This window comes from Pelophylax lessonae (genome assembly GCF_965119305.1).
Source record: "Pelophylax lessonae genome assembly, chromosome: 3".
Taxonomy (NCBI): domain Eukaryota; kingdom Metazoa; phylum Chordata; class Amphibia; order Anura; family Ranidae; genus Pelophylax; species Pelophylax lessonae.
Window position 1 is genome coordinate 131,053,451 of NC_138770.1, and position 22,062 is coordinate 131,075,512.

General features: G+C 42.5%; 1 protein-coding gene across 3 annotated transcripts in view; it reads right to left on the bottom strand.

Annotated features, from left to right (window-relative positions):
• Positions 1-6,943: 6,943 nt before the first annotated feature.
• KCNS3 (potassium voltage-gated channel modifier subfamily S member 3) overlaps positions 6,944-22,062 on the bottom strand; it is a 163,826-nt gene continuing 148,707 nt past the window's right edge. For 2 of the 3 annotated variants that reach the window (XM_082252229.1, XM_082252230.1), the window contains exons 2-3: positions 16,551-16,655; positions 6,944-8,655 (exon numbers count right to left, since the gene is read on the bottom strand). In XM_082252229.1, the coding sequence (XP_082108355.1) occupies positions 7,143-8,609 (1,467 nt within the window). In that variant the 5' untranslated portion in view covers positions 8,610-8,655; positions 16,551-16,655 and the 3' untranslated portion in view covers positions 6,944-7,142. The remainder of the gene's footprint in view (positions 8,656-16,550; positions 16,656-22,062) is intronic. The other variant, XM_082252231.1, reaches the window with a different exon arrangement.

The following is a 22,062-nucleotide window of genomic DNA, read 5'->3' on the forward strand; positions in this document are numbered from 1 at the left end:
TACCTTGCTGAAAGGGTTTTCATGAAATACCAATTCTTCAGTACTTTGAAAAAGTGCAGTCTGACTTCATTAGCAGTGCATTCCCCATGACAATATAAAGAAATAAGTCCAGAGACAAAGAAATTCGGGAAAGCCTACAACTTCCCAGCACGTGCATGAGAAATGGGCGTAAAGGGCTTGAAGTGCAACTAAAACAAATATGATAGCTATTTAACAAACTATTTTTAGATTTCTTTTTCCATAGAAAAAATATGTAGAAAAATCAAACAGTCAAATATACAGTTTGTCAAAACAAAAAGAATGTTCTGCAATAATAGTCCAGTAGCAATACATGTTACTAAAATATGGCCAAGTCATACCCTGAGAAATAAGTGCTATAAAGACCGAAACAATGGTCAATGGGGATTTTGTAATTTTTATAACATCCTGTTTGTCAGTTAGTTTGATCGAAGTAATTTCATTTCGTAATATACTATGGTTGTCGTAAATGTATAATTTCACAGCATCTTCTTTCTGGTCTGGTATGCAGTGTTCAAGTTTGAGCATGAAATTACATCTTTCTCAAAATTAGCAAGGGCAATAAGTAAAAACAAACCTTTCATGATGCTAACTGTACCAAAGACACCTAAAAGTATAACAGCGGGGCCTAGTGTTTCTTGGCTGGTAATGTTGGTATCTTCTGACTTGGCTCCAGCACACCTGTGGAAAGCCTGGTCTACACAAATATTTGTATACTTTTCAGTCCATGTCATTTCCTGGCTTCGGAGCTCCACCCAAAAGGGGAAGCTCTGCTTGTTTGCTCCCCCCCCCCCCCTCCTCTGCCACATTTGGCACCTTTCAGGAGGGAGGGAGAAGGGGGAAGCAGGTACCTGTTTTTGTCAGGTGCCCGCCCCCCACTTTTGGGAGACCTCACCGCGGCGAGGTCTCTCGGAAGTTCGTCCCCCCTCCTCATTCCTCTGCCTCTGGGCCATTTACATGCACAGTAGGGAACCGGCTGTGAAGCTGCAAGACTTCACTGCCAATTTCCCTTACAATGAATGGCGGCGGCAGCACCCGAGAGCTGAATGTTAAACACACATGGTATTGACCAGTTCAACTGAAACCAGCTGACATTCGGCCCATGTGTACATGAGCCTGTCTGACAGAAGCCAGCCAAATGGATGGCTTCTGTCAATTGGGCATGATGGAAAACCACCATCTGATCAGTGCTGGCAGCTAATGGCTGCGAGCGCTGACCAGTGTGTTCTTGTGGGGGGAGGGGGAGTCAGTGCCCTTGTCAGAACACTGCAGCTTAGCGGGGAGATTGCTGTACTAATATTGCATAGTTAGTGCAGCGAGCCCCTCCCAAGCTTCTCAGTTTTTTTTTTCGTTCAGCCCACTGGGTTGAATGAAAAAGATCTTAAAGTGAGTACCAGGCTTTAGTTTGCATCAACGGCAAAGTGTCCTTGCTAAAAGAACTGAAAATTAGAAGGTAGACAGATGTAGATGGGTGTGTTAAGGGTAGGAGGTCTCAAAACGGACACTATAGACCAAGCTCAATAAAACAAAGCAGCTCTGAAAACAGTCATTTTTGTTCAGTAACTTATATCAGAAAAAGTCATAATTTAAATGTCAGTTATTCTCAAAATACAGAGGCAAGAGGAGAGAAGACATATTTCCTATTGTGTCTAAGTAACCACCGTGTCCTATAGTATGCATCATCCCAGTCCAGAAATATCAGCTTCCTTTTAGAAAGAACCATAACTTCTGAAATTCAGTGGCAAGAAAAACTGTGTGAATCCTTTGGAATTAACTATTTTTCTGCAGTAATTTAGCAAAAAATGTGATCTGATCCTCATCTAAGTCACAACAATGGACAAACACAATGTGCTTAAGCTGATAACACCCAGACAATTCAAATTTCTCATGTTTACAAGAGATTCACGTGCTTTTTCTTGCCACCATATTTCAGAATTGATGGTTCTTTCTAGGGAAGGTCCACCAAAAGCTGACATTTCTGGACTGGGTTAAAGGATATTTAAATCCCTTAGACATCATCATAGGCATTATCTCCCACTGGAGCCCTTGGCCCAAATTCTCTCACAGATGCTGTCAGAGATCTTTTGGCATTATGTTTGAAGAATAACTTTATACAGGCAGGATTAGGCAGACGACAGATACCACACAAACAGTAGACAAGTATCTCTAATGCCCAGTACACACAATCCGAAAATCGGACGACGCTCCGTCTGTTTTTGTTTAGTTGCTAGGAACTCTCAATTATATTCGCAAATGGGAGAGGTTACTTACGATACGAATTTTCTCGTACGATGATTCAAAAGCTTCCGGTATGCATAACCATGCTGTAGCGTGTGAGGGGAAATGATGTCTACTGCTCATGCGCTGTCTACTGCTCACCATTTTTTTTCGGATGAACAACATACTGATAATACGATTATTGTACGATGTGTTATAATATGATCAAAATTTTTATGCTTGCACAACCGGATAATATTGGGCGAACTGTCGTGATCACCTCTCGTAAGCTGTGTACTAACGATCAGATTATCGTCCGATCTTTTCACAAGCGTTATTGTTCGTCCGATTTTCGGATCGTGTGTACGGGCCATTAGACTCAGGGATGTCTCAGCTACACTGCTCAGCTTGCATATAGGTAGAAAAGTGTTTATAACTTCATATGGCATTACTGAGCAGTTGGGACATAAGGTTGGCTGTCATTTCCTATAAGCTAGCATAATGCAGACCCTGTGCATCAATGTATTTGTGCTAAACAACAACTGCTATACAATCAGCTACTCTGGAGGCTGCATCTGCTGTGCAGGGTCATGGAGACATTGCTGAGCTCCCCACGTACTCGATTATTTGCGTTGCAGACTTTCAAAGCCCTAATGGAAATGTGCAGTTACTACTTAAAAATGGACACGTGCTTTGCCCAAAAAGTGCAATGCAATAGGGCCATTTTAATTCAGATCTTCACATACACATAAACTTACCTTCCTTTCTCTTCTCCACCTCTGTGTTTAGATGTCAGGAGTGGAAGCAAAGTATGTGTAAGCTACAAGTCACCAGAGCCATAGCTTACACTGGGCTATGGACTACTTGTGTGACAGAGCTGATTGGCACAACACTTTGCCAGAGAGTGAGTCACATGCTCCTCCATACCCAGAAGTAGTTTAATACCCAGAAGAAGTAGGTGTTTGCTGATGTGGATAAATTCTACATAGAGATGGACACGGATGACAACCTTGTTGCCCACTAATACCACAGCAAAAAAAAAAGCAAGGTCTTTGTCGGAGAGGAACAAACATCAAATTAAAAAGTTTCAAACGTATTTATTCATATATAAAAATATAGATATACAATATATCACCAATAAAAGCACAAAGGTCACGGTATTTGTGGTTACATGACAAGTACTACAGCGATGGGTCCTCAGAAGCCAATGCGTTTCGCTTATTGTTGATTCATCAGGGCTTGGGGAACCAAATAGTACTTATCTATAACAAGAAGAGTCATCATTTACACATATATATATATATATATATATATATATATATATATATATATATATATCAATACATATCATATAATACACGTCAGTCAATATAAATAGATATGCCCGTGAAACAACACATATGTAAGACCCACCTAAATAGCACAACCACACAAGCGCCAATTCTCCCCCAGTGGGCGCTGAGGTATAGTAGGAGAGGTTGACCAGGGAGATCCCAAATGTATTATAAAAAGTATGTTTATCTTTAAATCCCTAATTATCCTTGTGAGACACATATATATTTATTTTTTATCTGTCCCCACCTATACTATAACTCAACAGTTAAAGGGGAAAAATAAAAGAGAAAATGGTTCTTACTGTAGCTGAAGGATATAGAAGTATATGTAGCCAGATCATCAGTACAAGAGTCCAATTAGTATGAATCATCAGAGTATCCGAGGCATCACATGTGTTAGGAGCAGTGCGACACTAGCCTAAAGGGCCCGTAAAAGTATAACACCAGTAATTAAAAAAACAGATAATTATTCTTCCGAAGTCTGTATATATATAACCTACTACATTACATTCCTCTTTGCTTTGTGTATATTAAGGTACAACTGTCTGTGTTATAGCTGGATAAATCCCCAATCCAATCCGGTTACCCTTAGCTATAAATCATAGCCATCAAACAATGCACTTAGCAGTCGTGTTTCTGTGCAGTTAAATGCCAAAGTTGCTGGACACAAATGCTCCAAGACTAAAACACAATTCAGAGGAGGGCCCGTCAGCTACACTGTTTAAACATATTGCATGTATCTTGGATGATAAAAAGAGTGAAGTCACAATTACCTGTTTCCTTGTGACTATCAACAATTTCTCCGATCAACTGGTGGAGGCAACCGCCATCAATCCCTATATATATATATATAACCCCTCCACCCTAGAGCTACACCCACAGGGCGCATAATGCATCAGCGTCTCAGCCGAGACAACTGCCGCGTCATCCATGTGTGTCGGCGCAATACGTCATGTGCACCGGGATCAGGTGGAGCGGGGCATGTCACTAGATGGCGCTCACTTGTCAGCACATAGACTCCACTCAGCTCGGTGATTCCGAGTATGTGGAGTCTGCTGGCAATGCAGCAATATCAAGTCCTGTGGTTTCGCCTGCATGCATCGGAACCAGAGGAGACCACAATGGCTCGAAAGAACCCTTAAGAGGACTCTGTTTTTGTACTCGGATATCTGATAAAAAATAATTATACACTGCACAAAAAAAATTAAAGGAACACTTTGAAAACATATCCGATCTAAATAGTGAAAAATCCCATGCTGGATATCTATACCGATGTGAACTGGTTAATGTGTTAGGAACGAAAGGATGCCAAATTGTTTGATGGAAATTAAAATTATCAACCTACAGAGGGCTAAATTCAAAGACACCCCAAAAATCAAAGTGAAAAATTGATGCAACAAGCTAGTCCATTTTGCTGAAATTTCATGGCAGCAACTCAGATTGGTACTCATTAGTTTGTATGGCCCCCACGTGCTTGTATGCATGCCTGACAATGTTGGGACATGCTCCCAATGAGACAACAGATGGCGTCCTGGGGTATTTCCTCCCAGATCTGGACCAGGGCATCACTGAGCTCCTAAACAGACTGAGGTGCAACCTGGCGGCATTGGATGGACCGGAACATAATTTCCCAGAGGTGTTCTATTGGATTTAGGTCAGGCGAGCAAGGGGGCAATTGAATGGTATCAATTACTTAATTCTCCAGAAACTGGCTGCATACACCTGCCACATAAGGCCGGGCATTATCATGCACCAGGAGGAACCAAGAACCTACTGCACCTGGGTTTGACAATGGGTCCAAGAATTTCATCCAGATACCCAATGGCAGTTAGGGTACCATTGTCTAGCCTGTAGAGGTCTGTGCATCACTCCATGGATATACCTCCCCAGATCATCAGTGACCTACCACCAAACCGGTCGTGCTGTTATTACAGGCAGCATAACATTCTCTGCGGCTTCCCTAGACCTTAGCACATCTGTCACATGTGCTCAGGGTGAACCTGCTCTCATCTGTAAAAAGTAGAGGGCACCAGTGGCAGACCTGCCAATTCTGGTGTTCAATGGCAATTGACAATCAAGCTCCACGGAGCCAGGCAGTGAGCACAGGGCCCACTAGAGGATGTCGGGCCCTCAGGCCACCCTCATGAAGTCTGTTTCTGATTGTTTGGGAAAAATCACACCAGTGGCCTACTGGAGGTAATTTTGTAGCACTCTGGCAGTGCTCCTCCTGTTTCTCTGTGCTCAAAGGAGCAGATACTGGTCCTAATGATGAGTTAAGGACCTTCTACACCCCTATCCAGCGCTCCTAGAGTAACTGCCTATCTCCTGGAATCTCCTCTTTGCTCTTGAGACTGTGCTGGGAGACACAGCAAACCTTCTGGTAATGGCACGTATTGATGTGCCATCCTTGAGGAGTTGGACTGCCTGTGCAACTTCTATAGGGTCCAGGTATCGCCTCATGCTACCAGTAGTGATGCTGACCCTAGCCAAATGCAAAACTAGTGAAAAACAGTCAGAAAAAATGAGTAGGGAAAAACAATTTTCAGTGGCCTCCACCTGTAAAACCATTCCTGTTTTGGGGGTTGTCTCATTTTCGCCCATCTAGTGCACCTGTTGTTAATCTCATTAACACCAAAGCAGCTGAAACTGATTAACAACCCCCTCCGCTACCTAAATGACCAGATTAATATCCCAAGTGTTTAACTGACTTAATGCTGTACTCTGATTAAAAAGTGTTTCTTTAATTTTTTTAACTGTGTATATGTGTCTCACTAGGATAAATAAGGATATAAAGATAAACATATTTTTTATAATACATTTAGGATCTCTCCGGTCAACCTCTTCTACTATACCTCAGTGCTGACTGGGGGAGAATTTGCGCTTGTGTGGTTGTGCTATTGAGATGAGTCTTACACATGTGTTGTTTTACAGACATATCTACTTATATTGCCCGACATGTGTATTAAATTATATGTATTGATATATATATATATATATATATATATATATATATATATATATATATATATGTAAAGGATGACTCTTTTTGTTATAGATAAGTAATATTTGGTTCCCCAAGCCCTGCTGAAGTAACGATAAGTGAAACACATTGGCTTCTGAGGACCCTTCGCTGTAGTACTTGTCATGCAACCACAACTACTGTGACCTTTGTGCTTTAAATTGGTGATATATTGTATATTTATATTTTTTATATATGAATAAATACATTTGAAATTTTGTAATTTGATGTATGCTCCGCCCTGGCCTGTACAGTCCGACAAAAAAACGATTTTTTTTCTTTTGTGTACATTACAGATGATGGCCTTATGATTGCCTCATATATTGGTAAAAATAATACGACGTCAATGGGCACATTTGTGGCGGTGTAATTAGCACATGGCCAAAGCCATGGGAAAGTGTAAACAGTCACCATACTATGTTGTAGTAAGCTGTTTTCCAACCTGCACTAAATTAATAGTTCTGGGTGGACTTAACCAACATAATTCAAATGAGGAGGTAGCATTCAGTGATGATAAATCATAACAAGCATGGCAAACAACAGAATCATATTTGTCATTTGAATGTAGCAATATAAGCATCATCAAGTTCTTGGATACTAGAGGCATCTGTGGAGTCATTACTTGCGATAATCCCTACAGACGAGAGACTGGAAATGAAGGAATTCATCCTTCTTGCATATATATCTCTTATATTAAAATAAGGAAGGTCATTAAACTTTTCTTTTTGTTCATCTTCATTGCAGCCATCTACATCTATTGCTTTCTGCTTTTGATAGTATTTAGAAAACTTGTTAAAAATTATTGTTATTGGAAGAGCAACTACTAATATTCCACAAAGAATGCAAACACTGCCAACAAGCTTTCCATATAGTGTAACAGGATGAGTGTCTCCGTAGCCAACTGTAGTCATGCTAATGGTGGCCCACCACCAGCAGATAGGGATGCTCTCAAGAGAGGATAATTCGTCATCTTTTTCCAGATAATAAACCAAGACTGAGAATATTGAAATCCCAACAGCCAAAAATAGGAGCAGAAGCCCAACTTCATGGTAACTGTGTCTTAAAGTTGCTCCTAAAGACCTCAACCCGACAGAGTGTCTTGCAAGTTTTAGAATCCTAAAAATCCTCATCAGTCGCAGGATCTGGACAACCTTTCCCATGTTCTCAATGCCCTCATTCTCTTCATCCTGGCTGTCCAGAACCAGGGTGGCATAAAAAGGAATTATAGAGACAAAATCTATGATATTCATGGGGTTCTTCCAAAACTTCTTCTGAGAAGGAGCTACACAAAGCCGGAGAACAAGTTCTGTAGTAAACCAAACAATGCAGATAATTTCCACCACTGCAAGGACTGGATCTTCAAGTTCTCGGTCATTGTTATCTAGCTTTTGGAATTCTGGCATGCTATGGATGCACATGGCTACTATTGACGTTAAGACCACACTTAAAGAAGAAATAGCAAAAAGCTTTGCTGATAAAGAAAAAGCAGGGTTTTCCAGACGGATCCATACTTTTCTGCGAAAGTTTCCAAACTTTAAGGTATCAAACATCTCCAGTTCCTTATCAAAAACAGAGGACTGGTCAGAGGAGGAGCCCATACTGATGACATCACTCCTCTGATCCCAATCCTTTTCTGAGATAATTTCTTTTCTTTCCTGGTATCTGTTGCTACAACAAGAATCAATAAAAAGTTCATTAATACCCCAGTATTCAATTTCTTGGCAAAATGAAAACACACACAGCTCTTCCATGAAGTGGAGTTTTCCTGTGTAGTAAAAGTTCAAGATATATCTAAATAGGGAAGGGTTCCTGTCAAAGTAATATTCCTTGTCAGCAACATTATAGTCATCACAGAGTTCAAGTATGGCTTCTTCTGAATGGCAATTGAGTAGTTTTCCCAGTCTTGTGTGAGGAAATCTTAATAAAGTTCTTTGAGCTACTGACTGCTTAAAGCCCCCAACGTTTAGCTTCAGCACTTCTTCCTCACCTTTATTTCGGTGGAAGAATTCTCCATACACCATCTTGACAGCTTGTATTGTTCTGTAAACTGGAGAGACTACATTTCACCTAGGTAAAAGAAAAAGTCTATTAGATTATGGGAACATAGTGACATTATCAAAATGAAATACGTATACAGTATCTCACAAAAGTGAGTACACCCCTCACATTTTTGTATTTTATTTTATCTTTTCATGTGACAACATTGAAGAAATGACACTTTGCTACAATGTAAAGTAGTGAGTGTACAGCTTGTATAACAGTGTACATTTGCTGTCCCCTCAAAATAACTCAATACACAGCCATTAATGTCTAAACCGCTGGCAACAGAAATCAATACACCACTAAGTGAAAATGTCAAAATTGGGCCCAAAGTGTCAATATTTTGTGTGGCAACCATTATTTTCCAGCACTGTCTTAACCCTCTTGGGCATGGAGTTCACAGGTTGCCACTGGAGTCCTTTTCCACTCCTCCATGATGAGATCATGGAGCTGGTGGATGTTAGAGACCTTGCACTCCTCCACCTTCCATTTGAGGATGCCCCACAGATGCTCAATAGGGTTTAGGTCTGGAGACATGTTTGGCCAGTCCATCACCTTTACCCTCAGCTTCTTTAGCAAGGCAGTGGTCATCTTGGAGGTCATTATCATGTTGGAATACTGCCCTCCAGCCCAGTCTCCAAAGGGAGGGGATCATGCTCTGCTTCAGTATGTCACATTACATGTTGGCATTCATTGTCTCCTCAATGAACTGTAGCTCCCCAGTGCTGGCAGCACTTATGCAGCCCCAGACCATGACACTCCCACCACCATGCTTGACTGTAGGCAGGACACACTTGTCTTTGTACTCCTCACCTGGTTGCTGCCACACACGTTTACACCATCTGAACCAAATAAGTTTATCTTGGTCTCATCAGACCACAGGACATGGTTCCAGTAATCCATGTCCTTAGTATGCTTGTCTTCAGCAAACTGTTTGCGGGCTTTCTTGTGCATCATCTTTAGAAGAGGCTTCCTTCTGGGATGACAACCATGCAGACCAATTTGATGCAGTGTGTGGCGTATGGTCTTATCGCTGACAGGCTGACCCCCTCACCCCTTCAACCTCTGCAGCAATACTGGCAGTAATCATATGTCTATTTCCCAAAGACAACCTCCGTATATGATGCTGAGCACATGCACTCAACTTCTTTGGATTGACAATGGCGAGGCCTGTTCTGAGTGGAACCTGTCCTGTTAAACCGCTGTATGGTCTTGGCCATCGTGCTGCAGCTCAGTTTCAGGGTCTTGGCAATAGCCTAGGCCATCTTTATGTAGAACAACATTTCTTTTTTTCAGTATCTCAGAGAGTTCTTTGTCATGAGGTGCCATGTTGAACTTCCAGGGACCAGTATGAGAGAGTGAGAGCGATAACACAAAATCTGAAAACACCTGCTCCCCATTCACATCCGAGAGCTTGTAACACTAACGAGTCACATGACACTGGGGAGGGAAAATGCTATTTGGGCCCATATTGGACATTTTCACTTAGGGGTGTACTCATTTTTGTTGCCAGCGATTTAGACATTAACCACTTCAGCTCTGGGAGGTTTTACCACCATAATGACAAGGCCATTTTTTGCGATACGGCACTGCATTGCTTTAACTGACAATTGCACAGTCGGGCAACGCTGTACCCAAATAAAACTGATGTATTTTTTTCCACAAATAGAGCTTTCTCTTGGAGGCATGTGATCTCCTCTGCAGTTTTTATTTTTTGCACTATAAACAACAAAAAAAGACTGACAAATTTGAAAAAGAAAAAACAATATTTTTTACTTTCTGCTATAAAAAAGAATTTTTTAAATCTAAATTTTTCATCAATTTAGATCAATATGTATTCTGCTACATATTTTTGGTAAAAAAAAAAATCCTAATGGGTGTATTTTGATTGTTTTGCGCAAAAGTTATAGCGTCTACAAATTATGGGATAGATTTATTTCATTTTTTTTTTTTTTTTATTGTTCTTACTAGTAATGGTGGCGATCAGCGATTTTTAGCGGGACTGCGACATTGGGGTGGATAAATCTCACACTAAGTGACACTTTTTGGGGACCAGTAACACCAATAGTGATCAGTGCTAAAAAAAATGCACTGTTACTGTATAAATGACACTGGCAGGGAAGGGCTTAACACTAGGTGTGATCAAGGGGTTAATTGTACTCCTAGGGAATGCTTTCTAACCGTGTGGGGGATGGATGTGCTAGAGGAAAAGAGAGATGTGTTTCAGACACTCTTCCTCTGTGACGGAACAGCCGTATGCCTTGTTTACATAGGCAGACATCTGTTCTGTCATTCTCCACCACGATCACGGGTGCCCGGCGGACAACACAGCCGCTGGACCCACTGATTGGCTCCTGCTGTGTCTAAAGACTCCGGTGGCGTTCGTGCGCCCCTGAGAACCACCTGCACAAAGTTGAGTACCTTTACGTGATTTTTTCGCAGCTGGGCCGCCCTGCCGCAGTATATATGTGTTTGGCTGTCCGGAAGTGGTTAATGGCTGTGTGTTGAGATATTTTGAGGGGACAGCAAAGGCAGCGCTGGAAAATAATGGTGGCCACACAAAATATTGACACTTTGGGCCCAATTTGGACATTTTCACTTAGAAATGTACTCACTTTTGTTGCCAGCGGCTTAGACATTAATGGCTGTGTACTGAGTTATTTTGAGGGGACAGAAAATTTACACTGTTATACAAGCTGTATATTCACTACTTTACATTGTAGAAAAGTGTAATTTCTTCAGTGTTGTCACATGAAAAGATATAATAAAATATTTACAAAAATGTGAGGGGTGTACTCATGTCCATGAGATACTGTATTTATAAATGTGTATTTAAGACTTTTGCCTTTGTATTAAGGGTCAGCTCACCAGGTGGTTATAGGTATAGGGGGGAATCTGGTGGGTGATCTTGATAATCTTAGCAATAAGTCCTTTTAATGACCAATAGTCATTAATTCTATGCACCATTGACCAGAAAGTGAGGCAGAGACTACCTAGTTGTTTGGAGGTTGGGGAGAATTCAAATTTTAGTTTTTAATATTCTCTGTTCGTCTGTCTATATTTTAGACTGTTCAGTTCTGTGCAACGTAATTTATGAAAGCCTTAAAAAATGAATTTCTATTTCCATAAAGGTTTCTGTACACTAGTCTTTTTATCTATTTTAAATGACACTTGGGACCCACTCACACCTATATAGTAATGTACATTTTCATGTACATTATTGCATATGTGTTTGCTTGCATTCACACAGAAGCTGCTCAGGGGATAGGGTGCTCCTATTCATTTTTAATGAACCTGAACTCATGGAAAAAAGGTTCAGATATTACAGTTAGGTTGGGTTAGTACACTCATATCTGCAAGCTCAGAACAGCAGGACTAAGGTCTTAGCTTAAAGCAGAACTTCACTCTCTCAACCAACATTGACTATTTTTAATCCTTATTAGTAAAGAGATAGGAAAGTATATCATATGAACTTGTTTTAAGGGGCCGTGGCTTAACCTCAGACCAAGATATCTGCTTGAATCCCATTCTCCTGCCGATGGAGGCTTCTCTTCAGCTTCTCTTTAGATCCACCCAATGTTTTTCTTCAACCTACCATGGGGAGAACATACCGCAGCACCCCCTAATCTACAGTATATTCCCAGGCTATTCAGCTCTCAATCCAACATGGCACCCGCCTATCAAGCCTCCACACATGCCTCTCCTCCACCACCTTCCAGCCTCAGTGACCTACACAGCATTGCAGCCAACATTAAAGGCACTCTGTCTGGTGCAATTTCAGAGCTTCTCCACGATATTCAGTCCATTGCAGGATGACTACATGATGAGGCGAAGACATCGGCACAACACAGCACTGCCATCTGTTGTGTATACCAGTAAGTGGACAAACAGCTGTGAGATCTCCAAAGAAACCTGGAAGATCTTGATAATCAAGGCTGCATGAAACAACCTCCGCATCAAAGGGCTGCCAGTGACAGTAGAGCCAGATCAGATTGCTAATGTGGTCAATGAGCTCCTTGACAGGCCTACAACAACCCCGTTAGACATGGAACAGATCCACAGCACCTTGAGACCCTGGGGAAGAGATTTTGACCCACCTAGAGATATTGTATGCTGCCTTGTGAGCTTCCACCTAAAGTAGGAAATTCTCAAAAAGGTAGGCAACCGGATCCACATCACCTACAATGACGCTGCAATCCAAATCTATCAAGACACAACCGCCATAGATTACCTTTCCACGATCCCCTACGCCAGAAGCTCATAGATTCTACCATACCCAGAGCCCTATTGCTTCTCCTGCTCACAGGAAAGCCCACCAAGATGCTTGAAGCTAATTCTAGACTCTCTCACCTCTCCAGATAAGTACCTTGCTTACTTTACCTGTTGTCATGGGATTCACCCCCATTTGAATTAATTGCCTATCAGCTTTGAGATTGCCTCATACCTCTGCAGTCCCCATCTGAGCCTTGTCCTTTTCTGTCCCCCCATGCTCTCCCTTTCCCCCCTCCTATCACTCTACAATAGCAGAATTATTGACCACTTGCTGGGCATGCTTTGCCTAACCCCATACCTAGGCAAACAATCGCATTATGTTTGGATCTACTTGAAGTGAACCATGCCACCCATGCATCTCACACCTTATAGACCCACTATGACCTGACTGTTTTTTGCAAGAATTTCTGACAAATGTTCCTTTCAGACACCTGAATGGCCTAGTCCAGCAGATCCATTAGCTGCCTTGCTCATCTTACATAGCCAGGAGGACTTCTTCAGTTTGGCTAACAGTGGGACAATGGTTGATCAAGTTCGACTGATGAAAGAACATTTTTATTTTGCTTTTTTTGTATGTCATAAGCTTCTTTAACTCAAATCCACTCTGATATACTATATAAACCCTTATTTAAATACAGAAAAATCTTCTTATCATGGCTCATATGCCTTATCCTAATAAGCCATAATACTAATCCCTCCATGCCCCTCTCCTCCCTCATACCTCTTCCTCACCTTCTCACATCTACTCATTGCCAACCTCCTGCTTACCCACCTTCCCCTATCTGAACACCTCTCAGACAGGGATAATGTATCCATACACTGGCCTGCACGATCTCAACGTGCCTACTCCCATTTTTTACCTCTTTATTTTGAGTTCCTGGCACCTCAAGAAGACATTGCTCCCCTTGATACACTACTTCTCCTCCTTAAGACCAGTGATGTACACAACCTCCACATAGGAACTCATGATTTATGCCCTCCCTATACCCCCTTACCGCCCCATCATCATCTCCCCTTTCCCTCCCTCCACACCCCCCCCCCCCACTTTACTTCCCCATTTTTTTTCCTATTCCCCCCCCCTCCCTCCCCTTCTCTCCCAGATATCAACTCCAAATTTTTGAAAATAAGCAGCATACCTGACACCTAGATAAACCCAAATATGACCACTGTCTCTCACAGACTGCCACAACTTATTCCAATAGGCAAGGCAACATTTATCTGGATTTGATAACTGACTCATAATGTTTTAGCTGGTTTAGATTTTTCTTGCTCTTAGGTGATTTTGATACTTTCTCCTTGTTTTAGGCTACTCGGGGGCATTGTATAACTCAATTACCTATAAGGAGATGCCTCTCCTCTGGATCTATGAACGCATGGATAGGTGACCACGGGGTGCTTCACCACAATGTGGCCCACCTTGCCATCACCTGCCCTATGCCGTAATATTATGATCTCTCACATTATTACTAAGCAATGTTTATGTGCTGTGCTCAACATAAGAACCATTTTCTTATGTACCCCCTACACAATATCTAACCATCTTATTATTGCAACCACATAGACCGGCATCATCTATGAAAACCGCTGCCTCACCGGTATCTTTTTTCCTTCAAAAAGCGCAGGAGCATCAAACAGTTCCAACTTTTTTTCACATCCCGAACACAGCAGTCTTTGTGCATGCCTACCAATCACTAACTACATCAATCCACTCCTGTGGACACTAACCTGATACTACTCAGTTCAGTGTGGGTTAGCGGGTTCTTTCTTGCCTCCGGATTAACACTCAGTTAAGGGAGACACTCTCTTTACTCTACCCCCCTTACCTATATTCGACCACTTCCCTACCCTCCTACTCCTACCTTTTTTCTTTTTCAGGTCAACGTTCCCTTCCATCTCTTGGGAACTTCTCCACCTTTCTCTACTGCTTCGCACGACCTGGGTAGGGCAGATCACTATCACCTTTCACTATATTTTATTTAGTCAAAATGACCCTCAACACACCTAAGGCCCTGCAGCATACTTTAAAGGTTCTTTCACTCAATGCTTGGGGTCTCAACACACCATAAAAAATGTCAAAAGTATTGTTGTCTATATGGAAACCTAAAGCGGATGTAATATTTGTACAAGAAACCCTAACCTACTGCATGTTATGCCACGAATGAAGCTTTGAAATCTAAAAGGGGTTTCTATACTTACCTCAAAACATGTCCTCCTGCAAATAACCAAATTAGTCCCCTACTTGACTCCTCTATGTCCATGTCCATGCCCAAACTGTTCCCTCTGCTTATAAAGAACATACCTATTGGACCCTTCCTCCAGAACTTTCACATGGCTTGCAAGAATTAAACATTTTCTCCTCACCAGGACCTTTAATTAACTTATTAGAAGGAAGTCCATGATGCCATCACTCAAATTCCCACATACGCCCTAGACTTCCCCCCAGCTCAGTTCCTCCTTCACAACACATCACGCTCTAAGAAGGCATATCATAAATCTCTTGCTATGCACCTAGTTAATGCAGCCAGAATGTGCATACTGTTAAGGTTGGGCTCTGTAGACACCCCAACACTTACTGACTGGTTAAAACACATAAAAAAGTCATGGAAATGGAAGAGCTCATAAATATATCTCATTATACCCTTTCCAAATCTACCCACACCTGGGCCTGTTGGCCTGTTACCAAGAATTTCGAAGTTGGATGCATTTGGATGCATTTTGAGCTTCACTCCAACTGCATAGATAGTCAAAAATCAAGGTGATCCTATGAGCACAGTTCACATCATTGCAGTGCAGTTCAGTGCAGTTATAAAAAATAGAGCATGCTGCATTTTTCCGCACCACAAATGCAGGTCATGCGCTACAAACGCGCTACAGATGCATCACACCATGCCCCTTTAAGCCAAGAAAGCCAAGCCCAAAAACTTATTGAAAATGCACTGCAAATGCAGTGCTAAACACAGCACCAAACGCATGCAAAACACATCCAAGCGCACGTCAATCGTGCTTCAAACACGCTTCAAATGGATGTAAACATGCAGTCAGAAACGCGCAGTGTCTGGTGTGAATGGGCCCTAAAGTGGGGTACACACTAGTAGAAAATCTGCCGAAAATTCCTGTCCAAAGTAAAATCGTATGATTTTCGGCTAGTGTGTACACAACTTTCAGCAGCCGATGCTGACATTTTCAACGAAAAAAAACAGAGGGACAAACACCAAAATTTTTATCGTCCGTCCCCAGACGACCAATTTTCGTTTAATGTGTATGCAGTACGTCCGTGAAAAATCGGATACGAAAGACCGCGCATGATCTGAAGTTGCTGACAACCCGGAAATCTAGGAACAAATGTCCCAAAAAAAAAAAAATCGGACGAGAAATTTTGTGAACATTTATGCACTGTCAACTAAAAACGGTAATGAACGCTGAGCAAGAGAGAAAAATCGGAGGATATTTCGTCCCATTTCCTTCAAGTGTGTACGGGCCTTTAGTCTGCATACTTGTTCCAGGTCATGACTCAAGAAGTTCTGAAACAAGAAGGTTTAAATGGCAGAAAGAAAACTAGAAGTTTCAGAAGTAAGAGAGCAAGGGGATATTTAAAGTGATAATAAATGCTATTTTTTATAGGTTTAAATTAAAAACAAGGTAATACTTACCTACTCTGTGCAACAATTTTGTTCAAAGGGTTCCTTAACTCTTCTTCTTGCAGTCCCCGCCACATTGTCAGCTTCTGACAGGAGGCACCTTCACTTCCAGCACACCTATGATACAGGAATTTTAAACTGGTAAGGGATCCGTTGTACCCCTTTACTAGTTCACTTTGGATGGTAACATTTTATAATATTAAGTTAATATGGGTGACGTTACCTGCGCCTCTGCACAGACCCGGGCGCCGTGGAAACAGTTATGCCGGCTGATAGACCCTGACAGCCATCAGCCTTCTTGTCTCAGCAGCATCCATCTGTTACCATTCTGCAGATGACCCATTACATTCACCATGCTGACATACTATTTACCTTTGTGAGTGCATAAATTCTTTTAACCCCTATTAAACTTTGTATGCTAGACTCAATAGGCGCTGCTTTCTTGTTTCTTCTTACCATGTAGAGCCTCTCCTTGCTCCAGCCCGTAGCCACTGAGTACAGCCTTGTTCAATTGGACTACTACCATCATTGAGTTTTGGAAACTATCCTGGATTCCTCCACTACCCACTTTATCCTCAACAGTTGTCCAATTATACATTGCATATAAATTGCAGTTCTGAAAAAATTACTCTAAAATTCAGAGTCCACCCTGCGCTAAGGCAACAAATAATATATTAGATTAAATTACAGTACTGCCGCTGCTGCTCATCACTCAGTGAAAATTATTATAATAAAAGAGCCACAGCGCTAAAGACAGTGCATACTTACATCATGTGACAAAAAATGAACTTAATAACATGAAATTCCAAACACTGTGCCTTACTTCTCGTGAGTAGGTGCAATAAAACCCAGTGTGGGCAATAGTGAATAAATAAATACTCCCCGTGCTAATAAATAGGTGAATATAAAATATATACTCCACTAATAAAATTATATAGGTATTGCGGCAAATCAAACATGTGAAATATATAAATAAGTGTCCAGTGATCATCCAGTGATAACGTGGCTGGTGCTCAAAAAATGGGGAACATCCAAGTGAATTCTTGTGGATCGTGGATCTCATGTTCACTCCTCCCCCAACAGTGAATTCACTTACCAGAGGATGTGGACCCCCTAGGCTATACAGCATAGGGGTCTAAAAGGCTTGACACTGGTAAGCGGTTGTAGATAGGGAACCCCTTTGAGTGCTCACTCCTTGATATGGGAAGACAGATAAAGAACTCCAAATGGTGTAATACGTTCCAATAAGTTTTATTGATAAAAAATACAGATGTGCACTTACAGTGTTCACAATAATCATGGGCTCATCATGTCACTCGTGGCTAAACTTCAAGGTGTCCGGGAAGCGGTTACAGCATGCTACTAGTGCGGTCTATGCAGTAACGAGCAGCGTGTGCGTTCCACCGCGCTTCCGCTTGGGTTCCACCTTACCGGAAGTAATGTATGATGTTGCTGACAAGACCGGAAGTACCTCAACGTGTTTCGCCCCTCCCAGTGGGCGTTTTCTAAGACTTTCAAAAATTCACTTGGATGTTCCCCATTTTTTGAGCACCAACAGTTAGGACTCTGGAGGCGAGCCTGACGTGCATATCCTCCATATCGCCCTTAATAGTACTCACTCTGCCCAACCCCTCCCTCTAACATTAGACTAAGTGTGAACGACCCCGGAACAGGGACTGAGTCAGACTCCCCCCCTAACCCTCTCCTACCCCCCCCCCCTTACCTCCCTCCCAACCGCATTTGAACGGAGGGTTAATTTGGCCACATCAGGGTACCACCTTGACCCTCCACAAGCGCCCAGTCATACATTTATTTACCCCTAGATTATTACATAATCAACATAGCTGACCTACCTATCACTTAGACAACACCTTCTCCATACCCTTCAGATCTCAGCTATGGAATAAACCACAAGGAGATCCTATTCTTATAGTCGGATCTTTACCAACCCCTTATGCCTTTCACTCACACCCATGAACCGATCTTTATTTAGCTCTCTAATTTTGGCATGTTCAAGATAAATCCTTTCTCACGATGTACTTGACTTTTCGTTATTTGTCAAATACCTTTCCTCTTGACAATATGTTTAGGTTGACTTGTTATCCATTCTTGGTTATAAGATTATTGTATTCTCCTTGTTTAATGCAATACTTTATGTTCACCAAATGCCTTTCCAGTCTTGCTGTATGACTTGTTCAATTTTATTTAATAAAAATATTTTGGAAAAAAAAAAAAAAAAAAAAAAAGGTCTAGATCCGGTGGTCGATAAACTGACAAGGATGAGCCAGAAGAGTGGTCACAAACAAGCCGAAGTCAGGGCAGGCAGCAGACAAGCGAGGTGAGGGACAAACCAGGAGGTCAAACAGGAATCAAACTGGATACAACAGGTTTCAGGTTCAGGAACACAGGAGAAGCTGCAGATCAGACAGCAAAGACCCTTAGATGTCAGATTCATGACAGCACTTTAGTGTGCACAGGGAGCGTTCCTGACATTGCCCCCCCCCCCCCCTTAAGGGCAACCTCCAGTTGCCCAATAGGTACCTCTCTTGTGGGTGACTGCGAAAGAAAGCCTGGATAAGTTCCATAGCGTGGACGTTTCGTTCATGCTCCCAAGAATTTTCTTCTGGACCATAACCCTTTCATTTGACAAGGTACTGTAACAGGTTTCCTCTCTTCCGGCAGTCCACAATAGCTTCCTACTTCATATTCCACATCTCCATCAACGATTACAGGTTCGGGTGGCTCTGAACTCCTACCAGGGAAGGTATTGGGAACGGCAGGCTTTAACAAGGAGACGTGAAATACTGGGTGAATGCGGAGTGAATTGGGTAATAGGAAACTTCATTAAGTTTCCTGTTGACCGGAAAGGGTCCAATAAACCTGGGAGCCAATTTCTTAGATGGACAGGCTAAATGGTGGTTAGTTGTAGACAACCAAACCTGGTCACCTGGTTGAAGAATCAATTCTCCCCTTCTACTTCTATCAAAGATCTTCTTAGATGCCGTTTGTGCCTTAAGTATGGCTTCTTGCAGGAATTTGCTGTTGCGAGCAAATAAATCAATAGTGTCCTGTACTGCGGGGAATCCAGAGTCAGAGGGGATATCGGGCAAGAAGGATGGGTGGAAGTTGTAGTTTGAGAAGAATGGAGATTGTCCAGTAACGGAATGTTTAGCATTATTATAGGCAAACTCGGCAAATGGCAGCAAGGCCACCCAATCGTCTTGAACAAAGGTGGTAAAACACTGAATGTACTTTTCCAAGGTCTGGTTGGTCCTCTCGGTCTGCCCATTAGTCTGTGGGTGGTAAGCAGAAGACAAGGATAATTCAATGTTCAACAGACTGCATAATGCTTTCCAGAAGTGGGAGGTGAACTGCACCCCTCTGTCAGAGACAATATTTGCAGGTACGCCATGAAGCCTGACAATCTCTTTTATGAAGACTTATGCGGTTTCCTTGGCGCAGGGAGTACCCCTGAGGGGCACAAAATGGGCCATTTTAGACAATCGGTCCACAACAACAAAATTGGCTGAGCATCCCTCAGAAGGAGGAAGTTCCACAATAAAATCTATGGCGATCATCCTCCACGGTCTGTCAGAAACTGGAAGTGGTCTAAGGAGACCCCATGACTTACTTCTCGCGGGCTTGCTTCGAGAATACACAGCACAGGAAGACACGTAGTCCCTACAACTTTTTTCCAGGTCAGGCCACCAGAATGTACGCTGCAGCAAGTCGAGGGTCTTACGGGCTCCAAAGTGACCTGCCAAGGGATGGTCATGACAAGAACCCAGGACCGTTCGGACATCTTCTGGAATGAAGATATTGTCCCCAAACCATAGCAAACCGTCTTTAGGTACCAGAGAAATTTCAGGAAGACAGGGAATACTCACAGAAGCCTGTTTAATATGAGCCATCAGATTAGTTAATGGCAGAAGAAAGTTACCTTCAGACAGGATGGTGTCAGGTACAGGAATTTCCTTAGGGTCATTGAACATGCGGGAGAGTGCATCCGGTTTGACATTCTTGGAACCAGGTCGGTAAGTAGTATGAAAGGCGAACCTTGAAAAGAATAGAGCCCACCGTGCCTGGCGTAGTCTCAGCCGTTTGGCAGATATCAAGTATTCAAGGTTCTTGTGTTTGGTGAAGATAAGGATGGGATGTGCTGCCCCTAGAGTAAATATTGCCACTCCTCGAGTGCCGTTTCTCTCTGCTGGAGAGAGTTTGTGGGAAAACAAGGCTACAGGGTGTACCAAGTCTTTAACTCCATGTCTTCGGGAGATAACAGCCCCTACAGCCACTTCTGAGGCATCTACCTCAAGGAGGTAAGGTAAGGTGGGATCAGGGTGTCTCAGGATAGGAGCAGTAGTAAACAGCTTTTTCTGGACTTTGAAGGCGGTCTGGGCTTCAGGGGACCAATGGAAGCGAATGTTCTGCTTGGTAAGCTGTGTGATAGGGGAGATGATGGTAGAGAACCCCTTAAGGAATCTCCTGTAGAAATTTGTAAATCCCACAAAGCGATGCACCCCCTTTTTGTCGGATGGAGTCGGCCAATCCAGGATAGCTGAAACTTTTTGAGGATCTATCCTAACTCCTTCGGTGGATATAATCAGGCCCAAGAACTGGATGCCTTGGCTGTTCAAATTCACATTTCTTGGCCTTAGCATAGAGTCCATGTTGCCGGAGGCGGCCGAGAACATTCCTGATGTGCTCCCGATGCTGGTCCAGAGATGCAGAAAATATTAAAATATTGTCTAAATAGACAATTACGAAGGTGTCAAGCCAATCTCTGAAGATGTTGTTTGCAAAATGCTGGAATGTAGCCGAGGTGTTGCAGAGGCCAAAGGGCATCACCAGGTACTCGAAATGCCAAAACCTGGTACGGACGCCATTTTCCACTCGTCCCCTTCGCGGATACAAACCAAATTGTAGGCCCCACGTAAGTCTAATTTGGTAAACAAGACAGCAGACCTTAATCTCTGAAAGAGTTCTGGAACCAAGGGGAGAGGATAGTGGTTTTTAACAGTGACTTTATGCAACTCTCTGTAATCCACACAAGGACGGAGAGAGTGATCCTTTTTTTTTAAAAAAAAAAAGATTCCTGCTCCTGCTGGTGAAGTAGATGGGTGGATAAAACCCTTTTTTAAGCTCTCGTCCACGTATTCCTTAAGAACCTCCAACTCCTGTTTGGATAATGGGTAGATACGACCAAATGGATTCTCGGCCCCTGGAAGCAGCTCTATAGGGCAGTCATAAGGAAGATGAGGGGGAAGGGTCTCAGCCCCGCGTTTGTTGAAAATGTCCAGAAAATTATGATAAGCCTCAGGCACAACAGAGCATAAATCCAGATCAGATTCTAGGCACAGCAAGGCTCTGGAGTTGCTGAGAGAGTCAGGCAGGCAGGAATTCAAGCAGTAGGTAGACGGGAACTTGATGACTCCAGAGGTCCAGTCGATTTGGGGGTTGTGTGCCTTTAACCAAGGTAACCCCAAGATGACTGGAAACAAGGGGGACGCAATAGCGTCTAGGC